This window comes from Bubalus bubalis, chromosome 5 (assembly GCF_019923935.1).
Source record: "Bubalus bubalis isolate 160015118507 breed Murrah chromosome 5, NDDB_SH_1, whole genome shotgun sequence".
NCBI classification, from domain to species: domain Eukaryota; kingdom Metazoa; phylum Chordata; class Mammalia; order Artiodactyla; family Bovidae; genus Bubalus; species Bubalus bubalis.
In genome coordinates, this window is record NC_059161.1 from 106,209,725 (window position 1) to 106,232,346 (window position 22,622).

Below are 22,622 nucleotides of genomic sequence, written 5' to 3' on the forward strand. Positions count from 1 at the left end.
AATCCTGAATATTCATTGGAAGGACTGATGCTGAAGCTGAAACTCCAATACTTTGGCCACCTGATGTGAAGAACTGACTCATTTGAAAAGACCCTGATGCTGGGAAAGATTGAGGGCAGGAGGAGAAGGGGACGACAGAGGATGAGATGGTTGGACGGCATCACCAACTCAATGGACATGAGTTTGAGTAAACTCCAGGAGTTGGTGATGCACAGGGAAGCCTGGCGTGCTGCAGTCCATGGGGTCGTAGAGTTGGACATGACTGAGTGACTGAACGGAACTGAAGTCCTAGATCTGGCCTTGACCTCATGGCCAGACCTCATGGTCTGGCCTTGAAGAAGTTAGGCATCTGTTTCTTTAGCCATAGCATAAAGACTTGGTCTACTGGCACTTCCCTGGTGGTCAAACTGGCTAAGATTTTGTGCTCCCAATGCAGGATGCCCAGGTTCAATCCCTGGACAAGGAACTAGATCCCATATGCTGCAACTAAGACCTGGTACAGCCAAATAAATACATGTAAATATAATATATATATATATATATTAAGTCCTTGATGCTTGATCAAAACATATGTGCACTTTAGGCAGCGAGAAATTAGACCTCCAAAAACAATGTGGATTTATACAGACTTGTCAAGACTTACCTTAAATAGGATGCACAGCCATGTTAAATTCTTAAATTGAAAAAGATAACAAAGTAACTAAAAACTTTAGAGAGAAAACTTTTCCTCATAGGATAGCAGGCCATGAAGTGACAGGACTTTAATGATTAAGCTGACCTTATTTTCCCAAGCTGCTTTGAAGAGATTATCTAAGTATCATTCCAGACACCCATCACTCTTATTTTTAGCTCTGAGTTTCCTTCACGAGAACAGTGGCCTGTGTCTTCGAGTTCCAGAGGGCGCCCAGATATGGTTCATGATTCATATGCAGGTACTTTGCATTGATTTCCAGGAAGGTCAGGGGAGTGAGCTTGGAAAAATGATTTTAGGTGTAAAATCCTTCCTTGCTTTTGTTCCTGTTCCCACCACTTGATCAGAAATGCACAATCCACAAATTGATCCCTGTGTGCCAAAGGCGATTGGCAAATACAAAACCCAGGCGATATGGTTCTCCAAGGGCCTTGCAGCTGGTGTGGGGGGAACGACACTCAGGGCTTTGGTCACAAGCTATTTTCAGCCTCTGATAGCAGTTGTGTTACTCATGTCTCATTCACCCCCTCCCCTCAGCCTCCCTCCCCTTCCCTGAACCGCAGGCCAAGGCTGGTGACGGCCCCCATGTATTTAAAGCAGACGTGAGCCCCTTTATGCAGCTGAGCCGACAGAGATCACACAGACAGGTGAGTGGAGCGAAGGGCATCAGGCCTGGGGGTGGGCTGGCCTGGGGGCACGTTGGGACTAGGAAGGGTCCATAGAGTAAGGGTGTGTTTCATAGAGTATGTGTGTATTTCTTTCAAGTGCCACCAGCCACTCTGGTTCTGGGAGGCTCAAGTTATACTCGATTCTGGGGTAAACCCAGTTGTCTAGAACACTCCTCAAAGGGTGATTAGCATTTGAGGGTGCAAGGAAAGCTCACAGAGAATGAGTAAGGGATCATTTTTTGGTCTAAAACTATTTTGTTGGAATAATGTTTCTTATTGTCTTAGTCAAAAGGCATTCATTCTAGTCCTAGGATCACATAATGAATGACGTGTGACTTTGAGAAAGTTCCTGCCCTCAGGGTCTTGGTCTCCTCTGCCAGGATCAGTATGGATGTGGTGACATTTTCCTAAACTGTAAAGCCCTGCACAAAGTGGTTACAATAGACATGATACAGCAGAAGCCACCTTTCCAATGCTTAAAATACAAGGATCTGTTCTTTTTCAAAAGGTGTGAGTGAGTGACTCAGACTTCTACAGTTCACCTTATCCTGTCTTGCACTTTGGTAAAACTCAAAAGAGTCATTGCTTTAAAACTGATTTTATATCCCAAGGATGTTCAGCAACAGGCTTGCTCTTAATCGTTTGAAACTACTCAAAACAAGCCCCCCCAAAAGACATGTCTGTGTTGAAAATCCATTAAAATTTCTGTTTACTGGAAGATCATTCCCAGCTGGGGCTTGAGGGGTGATTCCCACCGTTTCCTCTAGATTTCAGTACAGGATTTTGTTGTTACTCTTGTTGTTACATCCCAGTGAATGACAGACATGAGTGTGACTGAGAATGAGAAACGAGTGAAAATGCTGTCCAAGGATCAGAGCCACCGCCTCGAATTCCTGTTCCCTTCACTGAGCCAAGGTGGTGACTCCTCAAGAAGGAAGGGTTGGCGAACAGGTCTGAGGACCCCTGTCTCTGCAGTACAATTTACAATTCATTGCCATTGATGAGCTTGTACTGACTGTCTCCCGAATGCAAGGAAAGGTGGGCATCAATACAAAAAGGGCAGGAAAATGGGGAAAACCTGTGTCCTCAGTTTATAATATTTGGGGGATTGAACTGCAATGCTGGGTACATTCAGTTCATCGCAATATAAAACTTCGCATATAAAACTTCTTTATGACCCAGAAAATGTCAGAGACTCTTCTGGCTTGACTTCGGTTCCATTCTGAACAACTCAGTCCTTAAAACAAGCCCTGCCTGTTGGTAGGGGTACAGGTGACCCCCAGGCTCAGAACCCTCTCAAACGGGCAGACAGGTGCTCTTCAGCCCCTCACACAAGCCATCCACTGGAGATGGAGGAGGTAGGGGATTGGGGGACAGAGAAGGAGAAGGAAAGAGTGAGCAGGATCTTTCAACAGGCAAATTGCTACAGTCCTCCCGGAAGAGAAGGAGACAGACTCTTGGGAGAATACAAATTCAGAAATCCTGGGGGACTTCCTTGGTGGTCCAGTGGTTAAGAATTTGCTTTCCAGTGCAGGGAGTGTAGGTTTGATCCCTGACTGGGGATCTAAGATTCCACATGCCACCGGGCAACTAAAACGGTGCCAGCCTGCATGCTGCAAAGACCCAGCGCGGCCAAAAAAAAAAAGTTTATGTTTAAAAAAAAAAAAGAAAGAAATTCTTCGAACTTGAAAAAGGAAATAGAAACAAATGAAGAGCCTCAGCCATAGAGGCAGTTCAAATTCTAGCTTTGAATATCACTTCTCTGAGTTTCCATTTCTGAACAGTAAAAATTAAAGTTAGGCCACCTATCCCAAGGGCATTTGTTAGAAGCAAATGGAATAAAGTATGAGAAAGTAGTCTGTAAGCTTAGTAAAACTGTACAAATAATCAAGGTCTTGGAGAAAAGGCACAGGGCCAAACCCCATGGGCTGCAAGAGGATTTCCTGCTAAGTACAAGTGTGTTAGTTGCTCAGTTGTGTCCGACTCTTTGTGACCCCACGGACTGTAGTCTGCCAGGCTCCTCTGTCCATGGAATTCTGCAAGAAAGAATACTGGAGTGGGCCGCCGTTCCCTTCTACAGGGGATCTTCCCATCCCAGGAATCGAACCCGGGTCTCCTGCCTGTGCAGGCAGATCCTTTACCATCTGAACCACTACAAGTGTGAAGATAGAGGTCGGAACAAATAACAGGCTGACCAAGAGTTAGATGATTAACCTGTTTTACAAGAGGAAGGACACAGACAAGGAATATAATACACAGGAAATAGAACTCCTGGGGCAGGCAGACTTCCAATTATAAGTGTGCCACGCAGATTTTCAGGAGTACTATATCCAAGAGCTGGACTTCACAGCCAAAGAGAAATGGGATGCCTTCAACTGTGAAGAATCGCAGTTATTCACGGCAATGAAGGGAAGCGGGAGAGGAGACAATCATTGTCTTATTTTGGGGGCCAAAGAAGACAGAAGCTTCTCTGAGCCTGACCAGCGACCTCATCATGGGAAAGGGGAAGGATCATGATTTGCCGGTTGTTTACTGCCCTGCGCAGGTGTGGAACACAGGTAGCCAAACGTCACCAAAAGTCCTGCAAGACATCATTCTTCAGAGCAAGTAACGAAACTTCAAAGAAGCAAAGTAATCACTCAGGGTCACATGGCTAGGAAGTGGCTGAACAGGCTGCAAACTAGGTTGCAACATGGTCTTTAAAAAACAAATTATAAAGGTCAAGAGACAACCAAGCGAGTTTCTGAGAGTAACAGTCGGCCACATCTCAGAGACGATTTCAGAACAGATAGAATATGACCCGTGCGCTACAGCCTTAGTTTGAGGGACAGGTGTGTCTACTCTGTCTGAATTTTAAAAGAGCTATGTTTATTTTTGTACTGGGATTAAGTGACCTATGCTCCCCAGACTTTGAGAAAGGGCCTCTGGAAGGGGGACTTCATATATCTCCTCAGAAGCTTAGCAGGAAGCTGCCGACCTTGAGTGTCCTACCCAGGGGGAGCCACGGTCTCCCTGGGCCACGGGGACTCTGTTTGGGTTCACTGCTTCCCTTCCAAGTGCAGAGCACCAGCAAGGTCAGCAGGTATTAGGCACCAGAACTGCCAAAGTGAGGAAGTGGCTGACCCAGGGCAAGGCTCAGGACCCTGCCAATGTGCTGTCCCTGGTGCCAGGCTTCATCTGTTCTTGGGTACAGCACACTCTGAAGGCTGAGAAACAGAGTGGGTTCACAGTCTGAACAGAAGAGCCATGGAGAAGGAGTGGCAAAGATTTATTTAAGAAAACGTATTTTAGGGTCTTTCCTGGTAGCCCAGTGGCTAAGGCTCTTGTGCTCCCAATGCCAGGGGCCCAGGTTCAACCCCTGATTGGGGAACTAGATCCCACATGCCATAACTAAAAATCTCGTGTGCTGCAACAAAGATCGAAGATCTGGCTCAGCCTAATAAATACATTTTTAAAAATGAAAAGAAAATGGATTTTAAAACTGGAGACTAAAAACACTAACAGTAATAATGAAAGCAACTAAAATTATTAAACACCCGCTATGTGTAAGCATTTATATATAGTATCTTTGCTATTACTGCTGTCTTATTTAACCAAAAACAAACTTCTAAGAAAAGCCTTCTCATCCTCTCTTTATGTACATGATGACATTGAGCTCAAAGATTTTGAGTAATTTGCCCACAGTTGAATAGATAGTGCTTGTTGAACCCTGGTTTGGTTCTTTCCAAAGCCCTTGTTCCCCCACATTATCTGTTTTACCTGGATGAAGAAACTAAAGAGGCAGTGTTTAAGAGGAAATACCTCTGGGCAGCTTCTCTGCCAGGTGAGGTTCCAGTCACCAGTTAGATTCCTAAATCTGTCTCAGGGCCTGAAGTACCCTTGAAAGGGCTTCACTGTATTGCAGCCACTTGGCCATCCAGCCCAAGCTAAGTCAAGAGAGAGAAAGAACTCTCCAGTCCCGAAGGAGCCCTTTCCATGTGTGAGGAACACTGACTCTAGGAAAGTCCTTTATTTTACTGAATTGAATTCCGTCGCCCCATTACTCCCACCCGTGAGTATTCTCTCTGCCCCACAGAGATGACAGGTCAGGAAGACCCCAGTTCCCATCACCTGTGAAGTTTGGTTAATGGAGTTGCTGACCCTGGACCCCTCTCCAGTGTGTTGTAAGCAGGGACATGGGACACAGAACCAGCTTACACGGGGTTTGACTTGTGGTTCTGCTGCTTACTAGCTATGGGACCTCAGCCAAGTCACTTTAGCTTTCTGTGCCTCAGTTTTCTCATCTACAAAATGGGAATCACAACATTTGCTCTACAGGGCTGCTGTATTAAGAGTAGTAATATATAAAGCAACTGACACTCAGTAAACAATAAGTAGTAGCTAAAGTTAACAGAAGAACACAGCTTCGGAGTTAGAGCCGCCTAAGTTCCAACCTAGCCATGTGACACAAACTAGCCAAGTACGGCCAGAACCACTAGCCACTGAGCAATGTAATTTCCCTAAGATTCCTTGTCTCTGTCTCTAAAGTGAGTGTTGTAAGCACCTATCTTGAAGAGTGGCTGTAAAGATTAAATGAGATTTGCCACAGGGCCTGGTCCAAGGGCCGGGCTCCAGACAATTTGACTCAACAGCAACATGATTATATTAGTACTGATTATCACTTAGATTCCAGATATGTGTTTCTATGATCTAAAATCTTTGCTTCAGTCAGTGTAGACAATTTAACTCACTATGTGGAATCAGGCCTCTAACAGAACAACCAACACTGAGCATTGTCACTGGCGGTGTCTGCTCAAAGCCCGTGGCCTAAGGTTCCCTCCCTGGTTCTTTAATGGACCGCTAATAAAGAAAAAACAGAATCACTGAGCACCTATTTTATCTACCCCACCCACTTTTGCCCTAAGGTATCACCTTTCAGCTCTATAAGAAAGAAGAAAGTGAAGTCGCTCAGTCGTGTCTGACTCTTTGTGACCCCATAGACTGTAGCCTACCAGGCTCCTCCATCCATGGGATTTTCCAGGCAAGAGTACTGGAGTGGGGTGCCATTGCCTTCTCCATTCAGCTCTATAGTTGGTAGTTTAAAAAAAGAAAAAGCAAGTATTGAATTAGGAAGAATGTGCCCAAAATACACAGTACAGCAATATTTTTAAAAATTAAGATAGATATGTGACAACTTAGAGTTATTGCAGGACTCATCAGCTTTCACATTTTATAATACTCGGCAATTTCACTCACTCACTCAACTACCATCCTCCCCAAAATAGTGAAATAGATGAGATTATCATGCCTATTTTAGACAGAGACATTGAAGTTCAGAGAGCCTGCATGGCTTTCCCAGATCACACAGCTTCGAAAAGGTCAGGCAGAACTAGAACTCTGGCCTCCTGCATCTGGCTTACTCTCTTCTCCAGTCCCCAAAATAGCGCATTCCAGTATAATCTCTTCCACAGCATTTCATTAAGAAATCCAACCAGGTAGCTCTCACTGGGAACTGGGTATGCAGCAGTCTGGAGTCCACCCTCTCCCTAGTTGACATGGCAGGGTCTGGCATTCTCTTTCATCCTCCTAAATCCCGGACTGTCTCCTGTTTAATCCTGACTCACAGACAAGACCATCTCTGGGACTGGCCCAGGGAGTAGCGCCAGGTGATGTGATGGAGACTCTGATCCAGGTGACAAATGGGGCTGAGTGACGGGCAAGCCTATATTTGGTGCCCCACCTTCAGTGACCCTTGCCTGTGCCAGGCAACGCTGATAAACAAGTGGCCCATCCCTTGGACCTTGCCAGAGTAAACTTGCACTCCAGGCCTGGCTCGGGGAATGTTGAGACACAGGAATTCCAAAGCCATGCGGGAGGCTGAGAAGGTTAGGTATGTAACCCAAGACCTAAAGGTTCTTTCAAATCATAGTGACTTAATTAGCAGATGGTTATTCAGGTTGAATAACCTGAAATAAAGTGAGTAACAATGACTTACCATCGAACAGCTTCTCAATGCTGCTTTAAATTCCATCATCTTTCCATGACCTTCACAAGGATCCTGTGAGGAAAGTGCAGGACATAACATTGTTATTTTTCACCCATTTTCAAGGCCTCTACGTCAAGATTAAAGCCTGTGTCTTCCCATTCAGGCTGCTTTACAACACACACTGCCATTTGGCCTTTGAGCATCCAAAGAAGAAATCAGAGATGTCTCTTGCGTTAAGCCCCCATAGCTACACTTCCATCTTTAGAAGTGGACCTGAGCACCTGTTTAATTGAATGCTTATGGATTTCTATTTTGTGTCCTGACATCTTGATAAATGTATGTCAGATATTTATGATCACTTAAAAACAACCTCTGCAGGCTCTATTACCTTGTAAATAGCTATTATCTGTAATCTTATACTTACTTTGAAAAGTACCATGTGTAGACAACTGCTGAACACACACACACACACACACACACACAATCCCCCTAAGAGGCATCTCTGTCTCCCATTAAATTGCAAGACATGCCAATGAAATCTCCATTGAAGATGTGAAATGAGAAATTTGACCTGGGGTTGTTTTCATTGAAATTTTTCATGTCATTAATTTCACAAGTCACATTTCTAGATATGTATTATATTTCTTCTCTATTTTATATTATGTTGAAACTCAGGATCAAAACGAACATGAGCAAAAATTACATGATTCTACCCTTTTCCAAAAATGTATCATCTTTAGTCAGAAAAGGATGGATCTTAGAAAAAGAAGTTGGCTAAAATATTACCCCAAATGTCTACTTTTTATGCCTCATCTTGTGTATACATGAGGTTGCAATATTAAAAGTCTATTCTGTCCCTGAAAGTAAAGTATAAACAATTTGAGCTCTTTCAGGGTGTTTTAAGATCACGAAGCCTTTCTGTGTGCTCTTTTCTCTGCCTGAAATGTCCTTTTTCCTTTTCTCTGTCTGGTAAACTCTTATTCACCATCCAGTCCCCATTTAGATGTGATGTTTTCTGTGATCCTCTAACAACTCACTGCTTTCTTCCCCAATCTAAATGTAGGTAAGTGGGTAAGTCATTTCCTCCTTTAAATTTGCATGCTGCTGCTGCTACTGCTAAGTCACTTCAGTCGTGTCCGACTCATCCCAAAAGACTCTTTTCTGGTACAGGGTATTCTGGTTCTTGCCTATCTTCCTAGATATCTTCCTAGAATGTAGGCTTCTCAAGGCTAGGGAATGGGACACAAAGTACCCATCTTTATAAGCTTTCTCCTCCTTGATTCCCTCACCAAGAAATTAGTGCAGTGTCTGACACATGACAGAAAGTGAAAGGTGAAAGTGAATTCGCTCAGTCATGTCCTACTCTTTGCAACCCCATGGGATACAGCCCATGGAATTCTCCAGGCCAGAATACTGGAGTGGGTAGCCTTTCCCTTCTCCAGGGGATCATCCTAACCCAGGGATCGAACCCAGGTCTCCTGCATTGTGGGAGAATTCTTTAGCAGCTGAGCCACAAGGGAAGCCCAAGGATACTGGAGAGGGTAGCTTATCCCTTTCTCCAGAGGATCTTCCCAACCTAGGAATTGAACTGGGTCTCCTGCATTGCAGGCAGATTCCTTACCAACTGAGTTATTAGGGAAGCCCAATACATGACACATGATACATTGACACATGATAGGTGGTAGTAAATGCATGGTGATTAAATGAATGAATGAATGAATGCAGATTTGACCCCAAGCCTTTCAACTAAAAATCCATTACTCTTGCCACTATATTGAACAACCTGAACTATAGAAATAGCACTAAAGGTTTACTTTTTAAAAAACATTTTGGGGAATTTCCGGGAGGAGTGGTTAGGGGGCTTCCCAGGTGGCTCAGTGGGTAAAGAATCCACCTGCAATGCAGGAGACGTGGGTTCAGTCCCCAGGTTAGGAAGATCCCTTGGAGGAGGGCAAGGCAACCCATTCCAGTATTCTTGCCTGGAGGATCCCACGGAGAGAGGAGCCTGGCACGGCTGCCAGTCTATGGGTCACAAAGAGTCAGGCATGACTGAAGCAACTGAGCATGCATGCATGCCAGTGGTTAGGTCTTGGTGCTTTCACTGCTAAGGGCTCAGGGTTCAATCCTTGGCTGGGGAATTCAGATCCCACAAGCCTCATGGTGTGGCTATATTTTCTAAGATTTTATTGGATAAAAAGAAGAGCTTGTTTCTCTGAGAGGAAGGGTAGGATGTTTCTGGCTAACCTAACCTGTTTTCGGAAGAAAGGAAAGCTCCTTGTAAAGCATTTAGATGGAGAGTTTCTCTTTTGTCCTAGTATTGGGTTCCATGATCTGTTTGCTATTTACCTTCTGTTTCTTAGCAAAACCTGTCTCTATTATGAGGCTGGAAGACACAATCCATACCAGGTGACCCAGGAGCCTTAGTGTTAATCGCCAACTATTATAAGAAGGTGACTGGCTTCCTGGAAGGGAAGGAGAAAGTCGAAGCAGCCACTTGGAATGGTCTGATAGTGCTTGGTGCCAATGACAAGATGACACACCAGGCTTCTTACAAACCAAAAGATCCCAGAGAAAATTCAGGCCCCGGGACTGACAGGATTTCAGAGATCTCACTGAGCATTGATAGCTTAGTTTAGTTCTGCTCAGGGGAAACTGAAAACTGGATTCATTCTTATACACTTATACACTGTATACATTCTTATACATTCTGTGTCTACAGAAGGAAAGAGAAAAAAAATTCTTGATGTCTCTCCTAGCCTGGTATCTCTGAAACATAGTTCTCTAGTGAGGGGACAAGGGTGGCCTGGGGCTGGCTGTCAGCAGCTCCTGGCAACAGAAGGTGCTTAAAGGATGTAGGCAGACTCACAGGAACATCACCTGGCTCCTGGAATCACACCTGTCCCCAAGAGCAGTAATAAGTACATTCCTGCACATCCTTTAAACAACACTGTGAAGCAGCAAAGAAAAGAAGGACTCTCTTCACAGCACAGGAGGGAAAACAGATGTAAAGAGACCCTATGAAGTTCATTTCCATGCACACGGCAAGTTGCTGGTAGCCCTAAAGGCAGGAGGTAGGTTTCCAAACCACTGATCTAGTGTGGTGCCAACATAGCTCTTTGCCTGGGCAATGATATTTCTTAAAAAGGAATTAATGGGTAGATGAAATGAATCTGAAGAGTTTTAAAATATTACATATGTATACGTATTTTTATCAGGGCTTCCCAGGTGGCACTAGTGGTAAAGAACCTGCCTACCAATGCAGGAGACCTAAGAGATGTGGGTTCGATCCCCGGGTGGGGAAGATTCCCTGGAGGAGGGCACGGCAACCCACTCCAGTATTCTTGCCTGCAGAATCCCATGGACAGGGAAGCCTGGCGGAATACAGTCCATGGGATCGCACAGAGTCAGACATGACTGAAGTGACTCAGCACACACGCATGATTGGCGAAGGCTTTGCTAACCAAAGGGTGGTTCACTCCTAGCAGCATCAGCTCATCCTGGAGTCTGAGACATGCAGAACCTCCTCCCCTCCTCAGATCAACTAAAGCAGAATCTGCATCTTAGCAAGATCCAAGGTGACTCAGGAAACACTTAGCTAGATAAGATACGGTTTTCATAGGTTATTCCCACTTCTGATGGAACAGTTTTAAAAACACCTAGATGGAAGAAAATAACAATACTGAATATTTGCATACAATTTCAGATACACAAAACCAGTTTATCCATTCTTTCTGAGAACCCTGTGAGGTACACAGGAAGAAGGACTATTAATTTTTAACAAAAGAGGAAACTGACACCCACAGTAGCAAAGTGACTGGTTCAGAGCTTGCTCTGAGAGTCTGAGCTTATCCGTTGACTTACACACAGTAACCATTTGCTGAATGAATGAATGAACCACCAACAAACTGGGGCTTGATCCTGGTCTGCAGATCACAGGACTACTAAGGATTGGTTCTTTTTTTTTTTTTTATTGAAGTATAGTTGATTTACAATGTGTTACTTTCTGCTGCACAGCAAAATGAATCCATTATAAATATATCCACTCTTTTTAAGATTCTTTTCCCATACAGGTCATTACAGAGTATCGATTGGTGTTCCCTGTGTTATACAGTAGGTCCTTATCAGTTATCTATTTTATATACAGTAGTGTGTATATGCGGAGAAGGCAATGGCACCCCACTCCAGTACTTTGCCTGGAAAATCCCATGGACAGAAAAGCCTGGTAGGCTGCAGTCCATGGGGTCTCGAAGAGTCGGACATGACTGAGCTACTTCACTTTCACTTTTCACTTTCATGCCTTGGAGAAGGAAATGGCAACCCACTCCAGTGTTCTTGCCTGGAGAATCCCAGGGACGGGGGAGCCTGGTGGCTGCCGTCTGTGGGGTCACACAGAGTCGGACACGACTGAAGTGACTTAGCAGCAGCAGCAGCAGCAGTGTGTATATGTCAACCATGATTGGTTCACTCTGGAGGCCACCTAAACTGAGGGTATTCTCTTTATATCCTGCTAGATTTGACCTTGATCAGAGAGTCTTCAAGATGCCAAACTGGGGTGGAGGAGCTAAATGCGGAGCCTGCGAAAAGACGGTCTACCACGCGGAAGAAATCCAGTGCAATGGGAGGAGTTTCCACAAGACCTGTTTCCACTGCAGTGAGTTGGATGTGAATACCATGACAGTCCCTCAGCGTACCAAGGGCACACCAAAGCTCACCCTTAGCCACAGATACTGTGCATCAGCCATTCTCAGCGGATGGCCCCGGGACCCACAGCATCAGCATCCCCAGGACCTTGTTAGGACTACCACGCTGGGGCATGGCCTAAAGATGGCATGGTGCTCTCCTAAGCACCCCCTCTCCAACCACGTGCCCAGCTCAGAGGCAGTTTCCCTGCAGCTCAGAATCAGAACAAGCTCCCAGTGGTGAAAACCCTGACCCCGTGGCGATATTTACAAAGTGTGACTTGGCAGAGAAAGGAAGTCATCACTTATCTGCAGCCAGGGTGGATTTGGCTCAATGGGTTGTTCCCACAGGCCAGCGGTCACTGAAGCCAGCTGCAATGGGCCTTTCCTAAGAAAAAACCAGTGTCAGGCGAGGGGAAAGCAGGGGCCGATTCTGGAAGGGTCAGAAAGGGAAGAATTTGGGGCACCATCGACTTGACAAGGGGAATCTTTGCCGTCCCCTGCTGGACACAGTTTCACTAATGTCAAAACTAGGGGGACATTTAAGACTCTGTGGTCCACCCAGGAGTCAGGCTCTGCCCAACTCATGGGACTCTGGACAAGTCATTTCTCATCTCTAAGCCTGGGTCACAGGCATCTGCAGCAGAGCCAGGAGCAGAGTCTGTACCTTCAAATCCCAGTCTAGTCTCCTCAACCCGACTGCCTTCTAGTCTCCTAGCAGCTTTTTCCTATTTTAGGAGAGCAGTTCTGTTTTGGGCACTTACCTTCTTTGCTTCCCTCCAGTAGGTCTGGCTTAAGGGTTAGTCTTACTTGACATTTGGCAGACGCTCTCCCTGCCTAGTGCTCCATCCACCCCCATGTCTTACCCAGCAGCCACAAGGCATCACGCTGCCTCAAACTGCTTCAAACAGAACTTTAAGGGTAGTGCTCCATCTGTTAGGGGATCGAGACTCTTCATCCTCCCGTAACAGAAATGTTTTATCTGCTCCAGAAGTTTCCATTATCCTGTACCTCCCACAACATACATAATTCTCACCGAGGAACAGGGGAAAATGCTGCTGTGAGTGATTGGATTGGCAAATCTACCAATGTTTTAGGTTTTAATGATGGGTAGTTAATTTTAAGTCATCATACACATCCATCAGGTTCACCATCATCATCACAATTATCCAGAAGTCATTGCTCAAGAGGATTTATTCCATAACCCTCTGACTTCAGTCCAAAATAGTGAATGTTCTTTTAAAAGAGTAGGGATAAGAAATACTGGAAAGAACGTTGGAATTGGAGTAAAAATGACTAGGGTTTGAGTCCGAACCCTGCCATGCACTGTAACTGTGTGACCACGTAAGTCATTTCACCATGGTGAGCCTCAATTTCCCCATTTATAAAACAGAGATGGTTATACCAGCCACACAAGTTGTTATAAGAAGAAAGCTGGGGTTCTTCACCTGAAGTCCAGTTCTCTAGGCCTTTATTCTCCTTCCATCAACTTGGATATCTGAGTGGGAGCAGGCAATGATAGCGATGCTTTCCATGGTGAGGGGTGTCTTGTCCTTCCCAGGAAGCAGGAAGATGCCCTGTTTAATGGACCATGTAGAAAGGATGTAAGCATTTACATCCCTTTCAACCCTTGAATATTCTCCTTAGAACTCGCGGGTGGGATGGGGATCTGAGCAGGTTTCAGCAGTGGTGGACAGAAGGATTCTGGAGCATGTTTTTCTATAGTTTCATCACGGGACTGATCTGTCCATAGGTCACTCTGTAATTGCTGGAAATAGAGGCAAAGTCTACCTTAGTCTGTCCCTTGGCCAGTGTTCTCCAAACTTCTAGACAAATCTTAATCCTCCCTACCAGCACTATCCAAAAAAACTATAATGCAAGCCACATATAGAAAATTTTTCTAGTAACTCTATTTTTAAAAACATAAAAAGAAACAGGCGAAAATTTTAAACATTCAACCCAACATATAAAAAATAATAATTTCAACGTGTCACCAATACACACATTATTACTTCATGTGGTGGGCAGGTGGCTATGGTATTGCACAGCACAACTCTGCTGCGCCTGGGTGTGAAGGTTGGTCAGAAGCTAGGGAGTGGCTACAGAATAGTTTAGGACAAGACAGGGGCCAGGAAGTCCTGGAGTGATGGGAATGAGCACTGGAGTAGGGTCAAAGGGATCCAAGGCTGGCTCTGCAATTTACTGCTGTGTAATACTTCACTTTCACTTTTCACTTTCATGTATTGGAGACGGAAATGGCAACCCACTCCAGTGTTCTTGCCTGGAGAATCCCACGGATGGGGGAGCCTGGTAGGCTGCCGTCTATGGGGTCGCACAGAGTCGGACACGACTGAATCGACTTAGTAGTAGTAGTAGTCACGGACAAGTCACTGATATTCATGCATGCATGCATCAATTCACTCACTCATTCACTCAACAAATGTTTACAGAGGACTAACTTTGGACTAGGCTCTGTGCTGTGTTCTGGGAATATTAAAACAGTTTTTCCCTCAAAAAACTCAGTCTCTAACAACAATAAATATTCAACAAGTTGTTCTGGAGATTAGGAATGACAGCGATAAGAAGGGCAGAGATAGGTATATACTTAATATGCTGAAATATAAGGCATTTCCCCCCAAAATTATTCCTCACAAAAAGGGTTCACCTTGGCTTCAAAGCCTTATAAAGTCTCTCATGCTACAGGACAGTCTCTCAGTTTATTTAAAAATTTTTAATCAGAAAATTTAACACACATAATATTGACAAATTGTTTAATGAACTCCCATACGCCTGTTTCTCCAGCCACATAAGCACCGACCTCTGGCCAACCCCACCTCTTCTACCACCGTATCTTCTCTCTCTCTTGTATTCAATTACTTACTTTAAAAAAAAAATAAATTACCATTTGAGAAAGGCATATTAGCTTGAAACAATCTCATTAAACATTGGATTGCTTATAGAGGTCACTTAATGGAACTGGTTTTCTAAAAAGGAGGCAAACAAATTGAATGCACATGTATTATTATTCCTGGGGATATGACCTCACTCTTACAAGCACTGCATATCACCGTGAACAGTCTTTAAGGCTCATCATTACAACGCGATACAGCAAGGTGTTAAGCTGTGGAAATCCCATATGCTTTTAAAGCTGCCCTAATATTACTGTTATTAGGTACTTCTTATTGAGACACACGAGGTGACAGCCTCCTGCTCAAGGAGACAGGGTTGCCTCTCAGATACAGACAGACGTGGGGATGAGCTGCGCTGGGGAGCTGGGTCAGCTGCCTCAGGAAGACACTGTTGAGAAGGGAGATGTTGAAGGTGAAGATGCAGAGAAATAATTTGGATGCAATTTGTTTCCTGAATTTGTGTAAGATTAGAAAAAAGCTAATGTCTCCAAAGCAATATATTTTATATTTTTATTTATATTATTAAATATTTTAAGTGGGTATTTGACATCTTCATTTACATCCTTAAACATTTATTTATTCAAGTTGACAAACATTTTTCTATCAATTGAAAATTTTAATATGAATCTTCTGAAGATTAATATGAATGAATGAATTAATATGAAGATTTAATATGAATATGAATCTTATGAAGATTCTATGAATCTTCTTTTTGGAAAAATAGTCTTATGTACTATGTATAATATATGTAATAACTATACTAATGTAAAGTATCGCCCATACTTTATATTAGGTGATATACAGTGACTTGAGTCAATGGAAGCCTAAGAGCAGGTCTACCCTTTCATTACGTCCCCTGCTTCCAGAACTGGATCAAAGGTAGTCTCAGCAGTAATTATCTCCCTGAATATCACAGTGCTCTTCAGAGTCCATTTTAAATAGAGAAACTGCTCAGTGCTGATTCTGATGTGATTAAGAAAAAAATAAGTTCCTCCCCTGCCTCACCCCGTTTACCCCCACACATAAACACACACACTTCCCAATGTCATTTGGGGTGAGATGCTCAAGGACAACTACTCTTAGTTGGTCTGAGACTACATGCTGGGTTCCAGTCCTGGTTGCCACCTCTTCCTAGCTGGGCACCACTGAAAACACGACTTCCCTTCTCTGTGCTCCCATTTCCTCATCTGTGAAACAGGACTCTCTTGGAAATCTATGTCTCAGGGCAGATGCACAGGTCAGGAATCAAAGTCATGTGCTCGGTTTGGGGGGCCCCTTGTGCTTGGCTCCTTGGTCCTTGGCAAGGGGGCCCCTTGCACTAGAGGTGCAGGGAAGAGGGAAGAATTGCGGCCCTAACTCCCTGACCCTCCTTTCCCCGGCAGTGGCCTGCAGGAAGGCGCTGGACAGCACCACGGTGGCAGCTCACGAGTCAGAGATCTACTGTAAGGTCTGCTACGGGCGCCGGTACGGCCCCAAAGGGATCGGGTATGGACAAGGCGCTGGCTGCCTCAGCACGGACACAGGCGAACACCTGGGACTCCAGTTTCAACAGTGAGTTACTGCCCCGTTTCTCCCTGCCAGTAAAGCCCCAACTCTCAGGGTAGTTCATTTTGTTCCCATGGCAACATTTTCTGGAGATGGGAGAATGAACCCCACTGTTGACTTGCCAACAACAGGAATACTCAGTCTGACCAAGTTCTAACAATGTGTTATCTCTCCGAAGACTCTCTTTAAATTATCTGCCTTTCTAAAGGGCAATTACTTTTACACCATAGCTCTTGGTTTGCATGTCAAGAGAAAACCCAGAATGTACAGATGTCCTATTGTTTGACCTTTGCAAAACTGCATGGAGTCTCTTTCCTTCCCCTTTGAGTATTTCTGTGTAAATTACATATAGACAGCAGGGACGCAATGGCCCTTCTCTGTGTGTGTGTCGCTGAAAGATCTCTCCCCTTGGGTTGTAAGATGACTAATGTCTGCATTGTAGGGGGGAGTGGGTCTGTGGGGATGGACTGTGCTGAGTAAACAATCAATTATGACTGTTCTGCGGGTCTCCTAGCTGCCCTGTCTGTTACCAGGACAGTGTTGAGGTTTCCCTAGCATTATCCTAGGGAAGCAGGGATTTCACACTGTGCCACCTCCATCTACCAGTCTGTTCTACTTGATGATCGTGCTGACCTCCAGCCCAAAACTGAGTATAGAGACTGACAGTCACTGGCCTGCAGCTGCTGTCTGGCCAGCTGGTACCCGGGCTCAGCTCTGCAGTGGGACTGGCAGAAAGGCCCAGCCCAGTGGAGGCAGCGTCCTCCAGAGATCAGTGAGAGCATCTGAAGAGTCATCTGGTCCCTTTCAAAGAGTGCAGCCCATGGTAGAGCCTATAAAAGTGCAGGGATGTGTGATTTGTCATTAAAATTTTTCTCATCACTCAACTCCAACTGGAGATGCTATTTAAAAAAGAAAGATGCTACCAGCTGCAATCTCTGCTTCACATTACCCAAGTCTCACTTTTCTATGCTAGGGCTTTTTCTGGGGTGCTGCACAGACAGAGAGTCTGGAGACCTGGCTTTCATCCCAGCTCCACCAGTTATGAGCTGCTAACCTTGGGCAGTTACTCCTCTGGCCCTTACTCTCCAGCTTCTCCTACCTACTTTAAAGGGTTATGATGAGACTCAAACGATAAACGTGCAAGGAAACACCAAAAGATAAGGAAATGCAGGGTTATTATTGTGCCTCTATTTTAGACATGGCTCTCAAGAGGGCAGGTGACCTTTGGATGCAGGGTGACAATCTGAATTGTGACAAGGAATGCATCAGCTCATTGGACTATGGTTTGTTTAGTATCAACTGTCAAGATGCTATCTTGCCTTGTAATATTTTTACTCATTTTGGAAAGCAGACCTGTGGGTTTCTGGATGGTACAGATAACCCTAAATGTGCAATCAGGATAATAACACAACAATAGCAATAATACAAGCTACACACATGGAACATTCGCTAAGTGCTTTACAACAGAAAGGAAAGATCTAAATGAATTCTGGCTAACATTCATTAGCCCTTACAGCATGCCAGGCAGGTGCTGCTCTAAGTGCTTTAGTTACCTGGCCTCATTAAACCTTCTCAACAGTGAGGAAGGCACTGTAACTATTCCCACTCTCAGAGGAGGAGTCTAAGGCACAGAGAAGTTTAGTAACTTGCTCAAGGTCACACAGCTTTTACTATTTGCCAAGGGAAGTCTATAGGTTTCATTTGTTTGTCTATTTCGACCAGGTCCCCAAAGCAGGCACGTTCAGCCACCACCAGCAGCAACCCTTCCAAGTTCGCGAAGTTTGGAGAATCGGAGAAGTGCCCTCGATGCGGAAAGTCGGTCTATGCTGCTGAGAAGGTGATGGGAGGTGGTAAGGTAAGGACTTCCACAGGAGCCAGATGGGGATGTGTCCACCTCCACCCCGTGGGCTGGGAGGAATGAGAGGAGGAGGCAGACCCTCCTTAGCTCCCAGGAGCCACTTAGGAGCCGCTCATCCTCACCTGCCTTCCTGGACTGTGACGGTCACCCTGCAGCGCCCTAGGAAACCAGAACTAGTGGAATTTGATGCAATATGCATTAACTCACTAGAGGGAAGGCACCTAGCTAGGAGCTCTGGAGATACAAAGATACACAAGCTCCCTTGTCTTCAGTGTCCACAGTCCTTCCAGAAAAGTGTCAGTTCTGGAAGCTGAGGCCACTGCATAACTCAGCCTGCTATTGGCGCCACACTGATGCACACAGCAAACACCCCACAGCAGCTGGAAGTATCCTCACTCAGAAACGCTGTGGCAACAGGGAGAGTCCTCGACACCTGAGACAGTAACCCACACTTGTCCACAAGCTCCAGTTTCAGGCCTGAAGCCAGGGTGTTCACCCAAGGATTTGAGCCTGAAGACAGACAAAGATCCTGTTTATACTAACCAGGGGGAGGAAGGCCACAGACAGTGTCTGACTCCAAATATAGGGACTGTCTCCACCCCAGGACTGGCCACTTAAATACAGGTGAGGACCCTGGGCTGTGCATGGGAGACATGCAGATACCCAGATGGCAGGCAATCTTCTGGGTCATCTAAGCCACACAACTTTCTTCCATCAGAAATACAAGGAGACTACCAAAAAGACTACAAACAACAAATGCTGGAGGGGGTGTGGAGAGAAGGGAACCCTCCTGCACTGTTGGTGGGAATGTAAATTGGTACAGCCACTATGAGAAACAGTAGGGAAGTTCCTTAAAAAACTAAAAATAGAGTTACCATATGACCCCACAATCCCGCTCCTGGGCATATGTCAGAAATGATGAAAACTCTTAATTCGAAAAGATACATCCGCCCCAAAGTTTATTGCAGCACTATTTATAATAGCTAAGACACAGAAGCGACATAAACGTCTACCAACACAGGAATGGATAACAAATGTACACACACACAATGGAATACTACTCAGACATCTAGTGAAACATTTGCAGCAACATGGATAGACCTAGAGATTATCATACTAAGTCAGAAAGAGAAGGGCAAGTATCAGAGGATATCACTTACATGCGGAATCTAAAAAAATGTTACAGACGAACTTACTTACAAAACAGAAATAGACTCACAGACACAGAAAACAAACCTCTGGTTACCAAAGGGGAAGGGTGGGGAGGGATAAATTAGGAGTTTGTGGTTAACAGACAGGCACTACTATATATAAAATAGTTAAATAACAAGGACCTACCTGTATAAACAACAAAGGAACTATATTCCGTATCTCATAACTTACAATGGAAAAGAATCTGAAAAAACACACACACACACGTATCACTTTGCTGCATACCTGAAACCAACACTGTAAATCAACTTGCTCCAATAAAAAAAGAGGAGGTACAGAGAGTTAAAAATGAGGCTGAATTCCCTAGATGATGGCCCATTTCTTCGCCCTTCCTTTTTCATTTTATATTCAGTATGTTACCCACTGCCTCAAGTCCAAGTTCCCCTCTCTCCAGTTTATTTTTTGATCTTCTAGAAAGAGGAATCCCCCTTCTATTTAGTATGTTATGAAGGGATATATATGGAAATCACTTTGATAAATCCAGCTTCAGGGGTCCTAAGAATTGCTGGTCAAGCCATAATATCTCATTTTCCTCAAACCCCTGGAAAAATGATTCTGACCACCAATTAGGTGGGTCAATGATTAAGACAAGGGCACTCCTTTATATGCTGCTGGTCAGGGGACTTAACAAGGAAGCAAATGCTCTGCCTGCCCTATTAAATATCCAACTGTCCTGCTCTCCTGTGCCCCACAGCCTTGGCACAAGACCTGTTTTCGCTGCGCCATCTGTGGGAAGAGTCTAGAGTCCACAAACGTCACTGACAAAGATGGGGAACTTTACTGCAAAGGTGAGTGGTTCCAGAGACTCTCCTGAGATGTTTTCTCAGGGAGGGTCCTTAGGAGGGAAAGCTGTGTCCCTGCTGAGAGGCCTTGTTTTCTCAGGGAGGGTCCTTAGGAGGGAAAGCTGTGTCCCTGCTGAGAGGCCTGTGCCTGCCTAGAGGCGTAGCTTCTCATCCTGATCCAGGTTTGGGCTCCCAGGATACAGGGCAAAGCCAGCCACTGAAGGGAAAGTAACCTTCTGCTTGACCCACCTCTGGCCCCCCTCCATAGCAGCACGTGGGGGGACCTGATACTTCATAGATGCTCAGGGAAGTTGAGGGCAGCTGGGCACCTGGTGGGAGGTAGGCCAAGGAGGCAGCAGTGTCCTGACTGGCCTTGGAAGGGGCCTCAGGTCTGGACAAAATCATCACATTCCCTTCCCAAAACCTGAATGCTCTGCCCACATGACTGGCAGATAGGGGTGATGGGAGGTTGGGGAGGATGAACTCTGTTTGGCCTCTGCTGAATTCATCAAGACACACCTGTCTCCTCCCTACCCCCTTCCTTCCTGACATGTCCGGTTCTGAAGTTGCACGTCACTTAGTGATCACACAGAACTGACAAGCTGGTTTGCCTTCTGGTCCTCACAGGTCTGCCCCAAACTGCCTCCACCATCCCTCTGTCTTGCAGAGAGGTAGAGAGGCTTAACTCCTTCCTGACGCTGAGAAGAAGGGGGATGCTTTAGGGCCATAGCACTGTCCTCAGAGCCTCTCCTAGCCCTATTCTGCTTCTCCGCAGGGTCCCCTCACCCTTTTCACTCAATGATGGGGTCTCAGGATCTCCAAATGTGTGTGTTAGAGTTGGGGAGTGGGGAGAGGGAGGACATTGCTAACTAAGACTGCAGGTGGCCCGGCTTCTCCCAGCATGAGACCGGGTGGAAGCTGATGCAGCATCTGACAGGGACTGCCTGCTCCCGGTAGTAGAGCATACAGAGGGTCCTCAGCATTCACAGGCCAGAAACCTCTAAAATGCTGCGGCAGCTGGTAGGAAGATCAACCTGCAGAGAAGTATGAATAACTGCATTCCCAAGTGCTGTGCCACACAGTGCAGGGCACCAAGGGAGAAAGTGATCCAGGAAAGCTTTCTTAGAAGAGAGAAGCTTCCTCTGGCTTTGGGAAGGGGGAGTCCCAGAACAGGGAACAGTGAGTGCAGAGGCACCGAGGCTGGGACATTGTGGCTCATTGTAGGGAGTGTGTACCTGGAGTGCAGGGAGGGAGGCAGGAGGCAGGAAACGACGGGGCTGAGCAAGCAACTGGCAGCCAGATTATGGAGACTCAAGAGAAAACGTCTCTGAACACACTTAGGAGAGTGCAAAGGCGCATAAACAGTTTTATAAGCAGATATAAAATACAATTCAATTTGTTTAAAAGGTAACTTATAAACACATTTATCAAAAGGATGCCGGGGGGGGGAGGGGGGAAGGACGCTTGACTCAGGTAAAATAACTGTGCTCAGATGCAGGGAACTGAAATAATGGTGCTGACCGGCCCATCCTCCCCCGTCCCCTTCTCTCTTGTCCGCAGTGTGCTATGCCAAAAACTTCGGCCCTACAGGTATTGGGTTTGGGGGCCTTACACACCAAGTGGAAAAGAAAGATTGAAACGTGCACCGTGTCTCAGGTCTCTCACCGGCCTAAAGCATTTCCCAAGTAATCCTGCCCAGATGGAAACCCCTGCCCAATCTCCTCTCATTGCTGGCTGAACAGTATCTCTCCTCAGAAGCGATCACAGTCTTCACCCGAAGTTAGAAGAGCTCTTCGGAAGAAAATTATTAACAGTCAAGTCCAAAACAAAATGCTTTATTATTTATGATACCTGGGGGTGGGAGAGGCCAGAAATAAAAATTAAGTGACAACTTGTATGTCTCTGGATCTTTTCTTTCAAATAAGGGGACATTTTCCAAAAAAAAAAAAAGTTTTTTACCAAGTTATGCAGAGGATGTTGGTGTCAGCTGAGGAGTGAGGAGGAGGAGGCGGCAACAGGCAGAGGGAAGCAGTCTTCTAGAATCTGTCAGCTAAGCTTCTTTCTAGTTAGCACGAATGGAGAAGTAAGTAGGGGGTCCCCAAGGATACAGACAATGTGGCAGTGAATTCTAAAAGGAATATCAAACGAATCAAACTGCTGAAGACCTCATCCTTTTCTCCTTACCATGGGCTTTGCAATATTATGCATTTCATGAAGACTCAGACATGGCAACAAAATGTGGAGTCTGCTTCTGTGGCAAACACAACATAAGCATGATTTTCTTTCATTCCAGAGCAATTCCCTAATGTTTAG

At 45.3% G+C, this 22,622-nt stretch overlaps 1 protein-coding gene across 2 annotated transcripts; it reads left to right on the forward strand.

Moving 5' to 3' along the window:
- Window positions 1-1,181: 1,181 nt before the first annotated feature.
- CSRP3 (cysteine and glycine rich protein 3) lies at window positions 1,182-22,206 on the forward strand. 2 transcript variants are annotated; one of them, XM_025286296.3, is made up of 7 exons: window positions 1,294-1,338; window positions 8,317-8,387; window positions 11,836-11,975; window positions 16,295-16,463; window positions 18,180-18,312; window positions 20,222-20,315; window positions 21,870-22,206. In XM_025286296.3, the coding sequence occupies exons 1-7, from the start codon at window positions 1,306-1,308 to the stop codon at window positions 21,944-21,946; spliced, it is 717 nt and encodes a 238-aa protein (XP_025142081.2). In that variant the 5' UTR covers window positions 1,294-1,305; the 3' UTR covers window positions 21,947-22,206. The 2 variants fall into 2 exon arrangements, with proteins under 2 accessions (XP_025142082.1, XP_025142081.2); XM_025286297.3 differs by lacking the exon at window positions 8,317-8,387 and having other exon boundaries at window positions 1,182-1,338.
- The last annotated feature ends 416 nt before the right edge of the window (window positions 22,207-22,622 follow it).

Excerpts from the sequence above, each read along its gene's own strand:
- CSRP3 (XM_025286296.3), top strand. The coding sequence starts at position 1,306 with ATGCAGCTGAGCCGACAGAGATCACACAGACAG. Across the intron at positions 1,339-8,316 it reads GACAGAGATCACACAGACAG|TCCCCATTTAGATGTGATGT; the intron begins GTGAGTGGAGCG and ends TTCACCATCCAG. Across the intron at positions 16,464-18,179 it reads CTGGGACTCCAGTTTCAACA|GTCCCCAAAGCAGGCACGTT; the intron begins GTGAGTTACTGC and ends TATTTCGACCAG.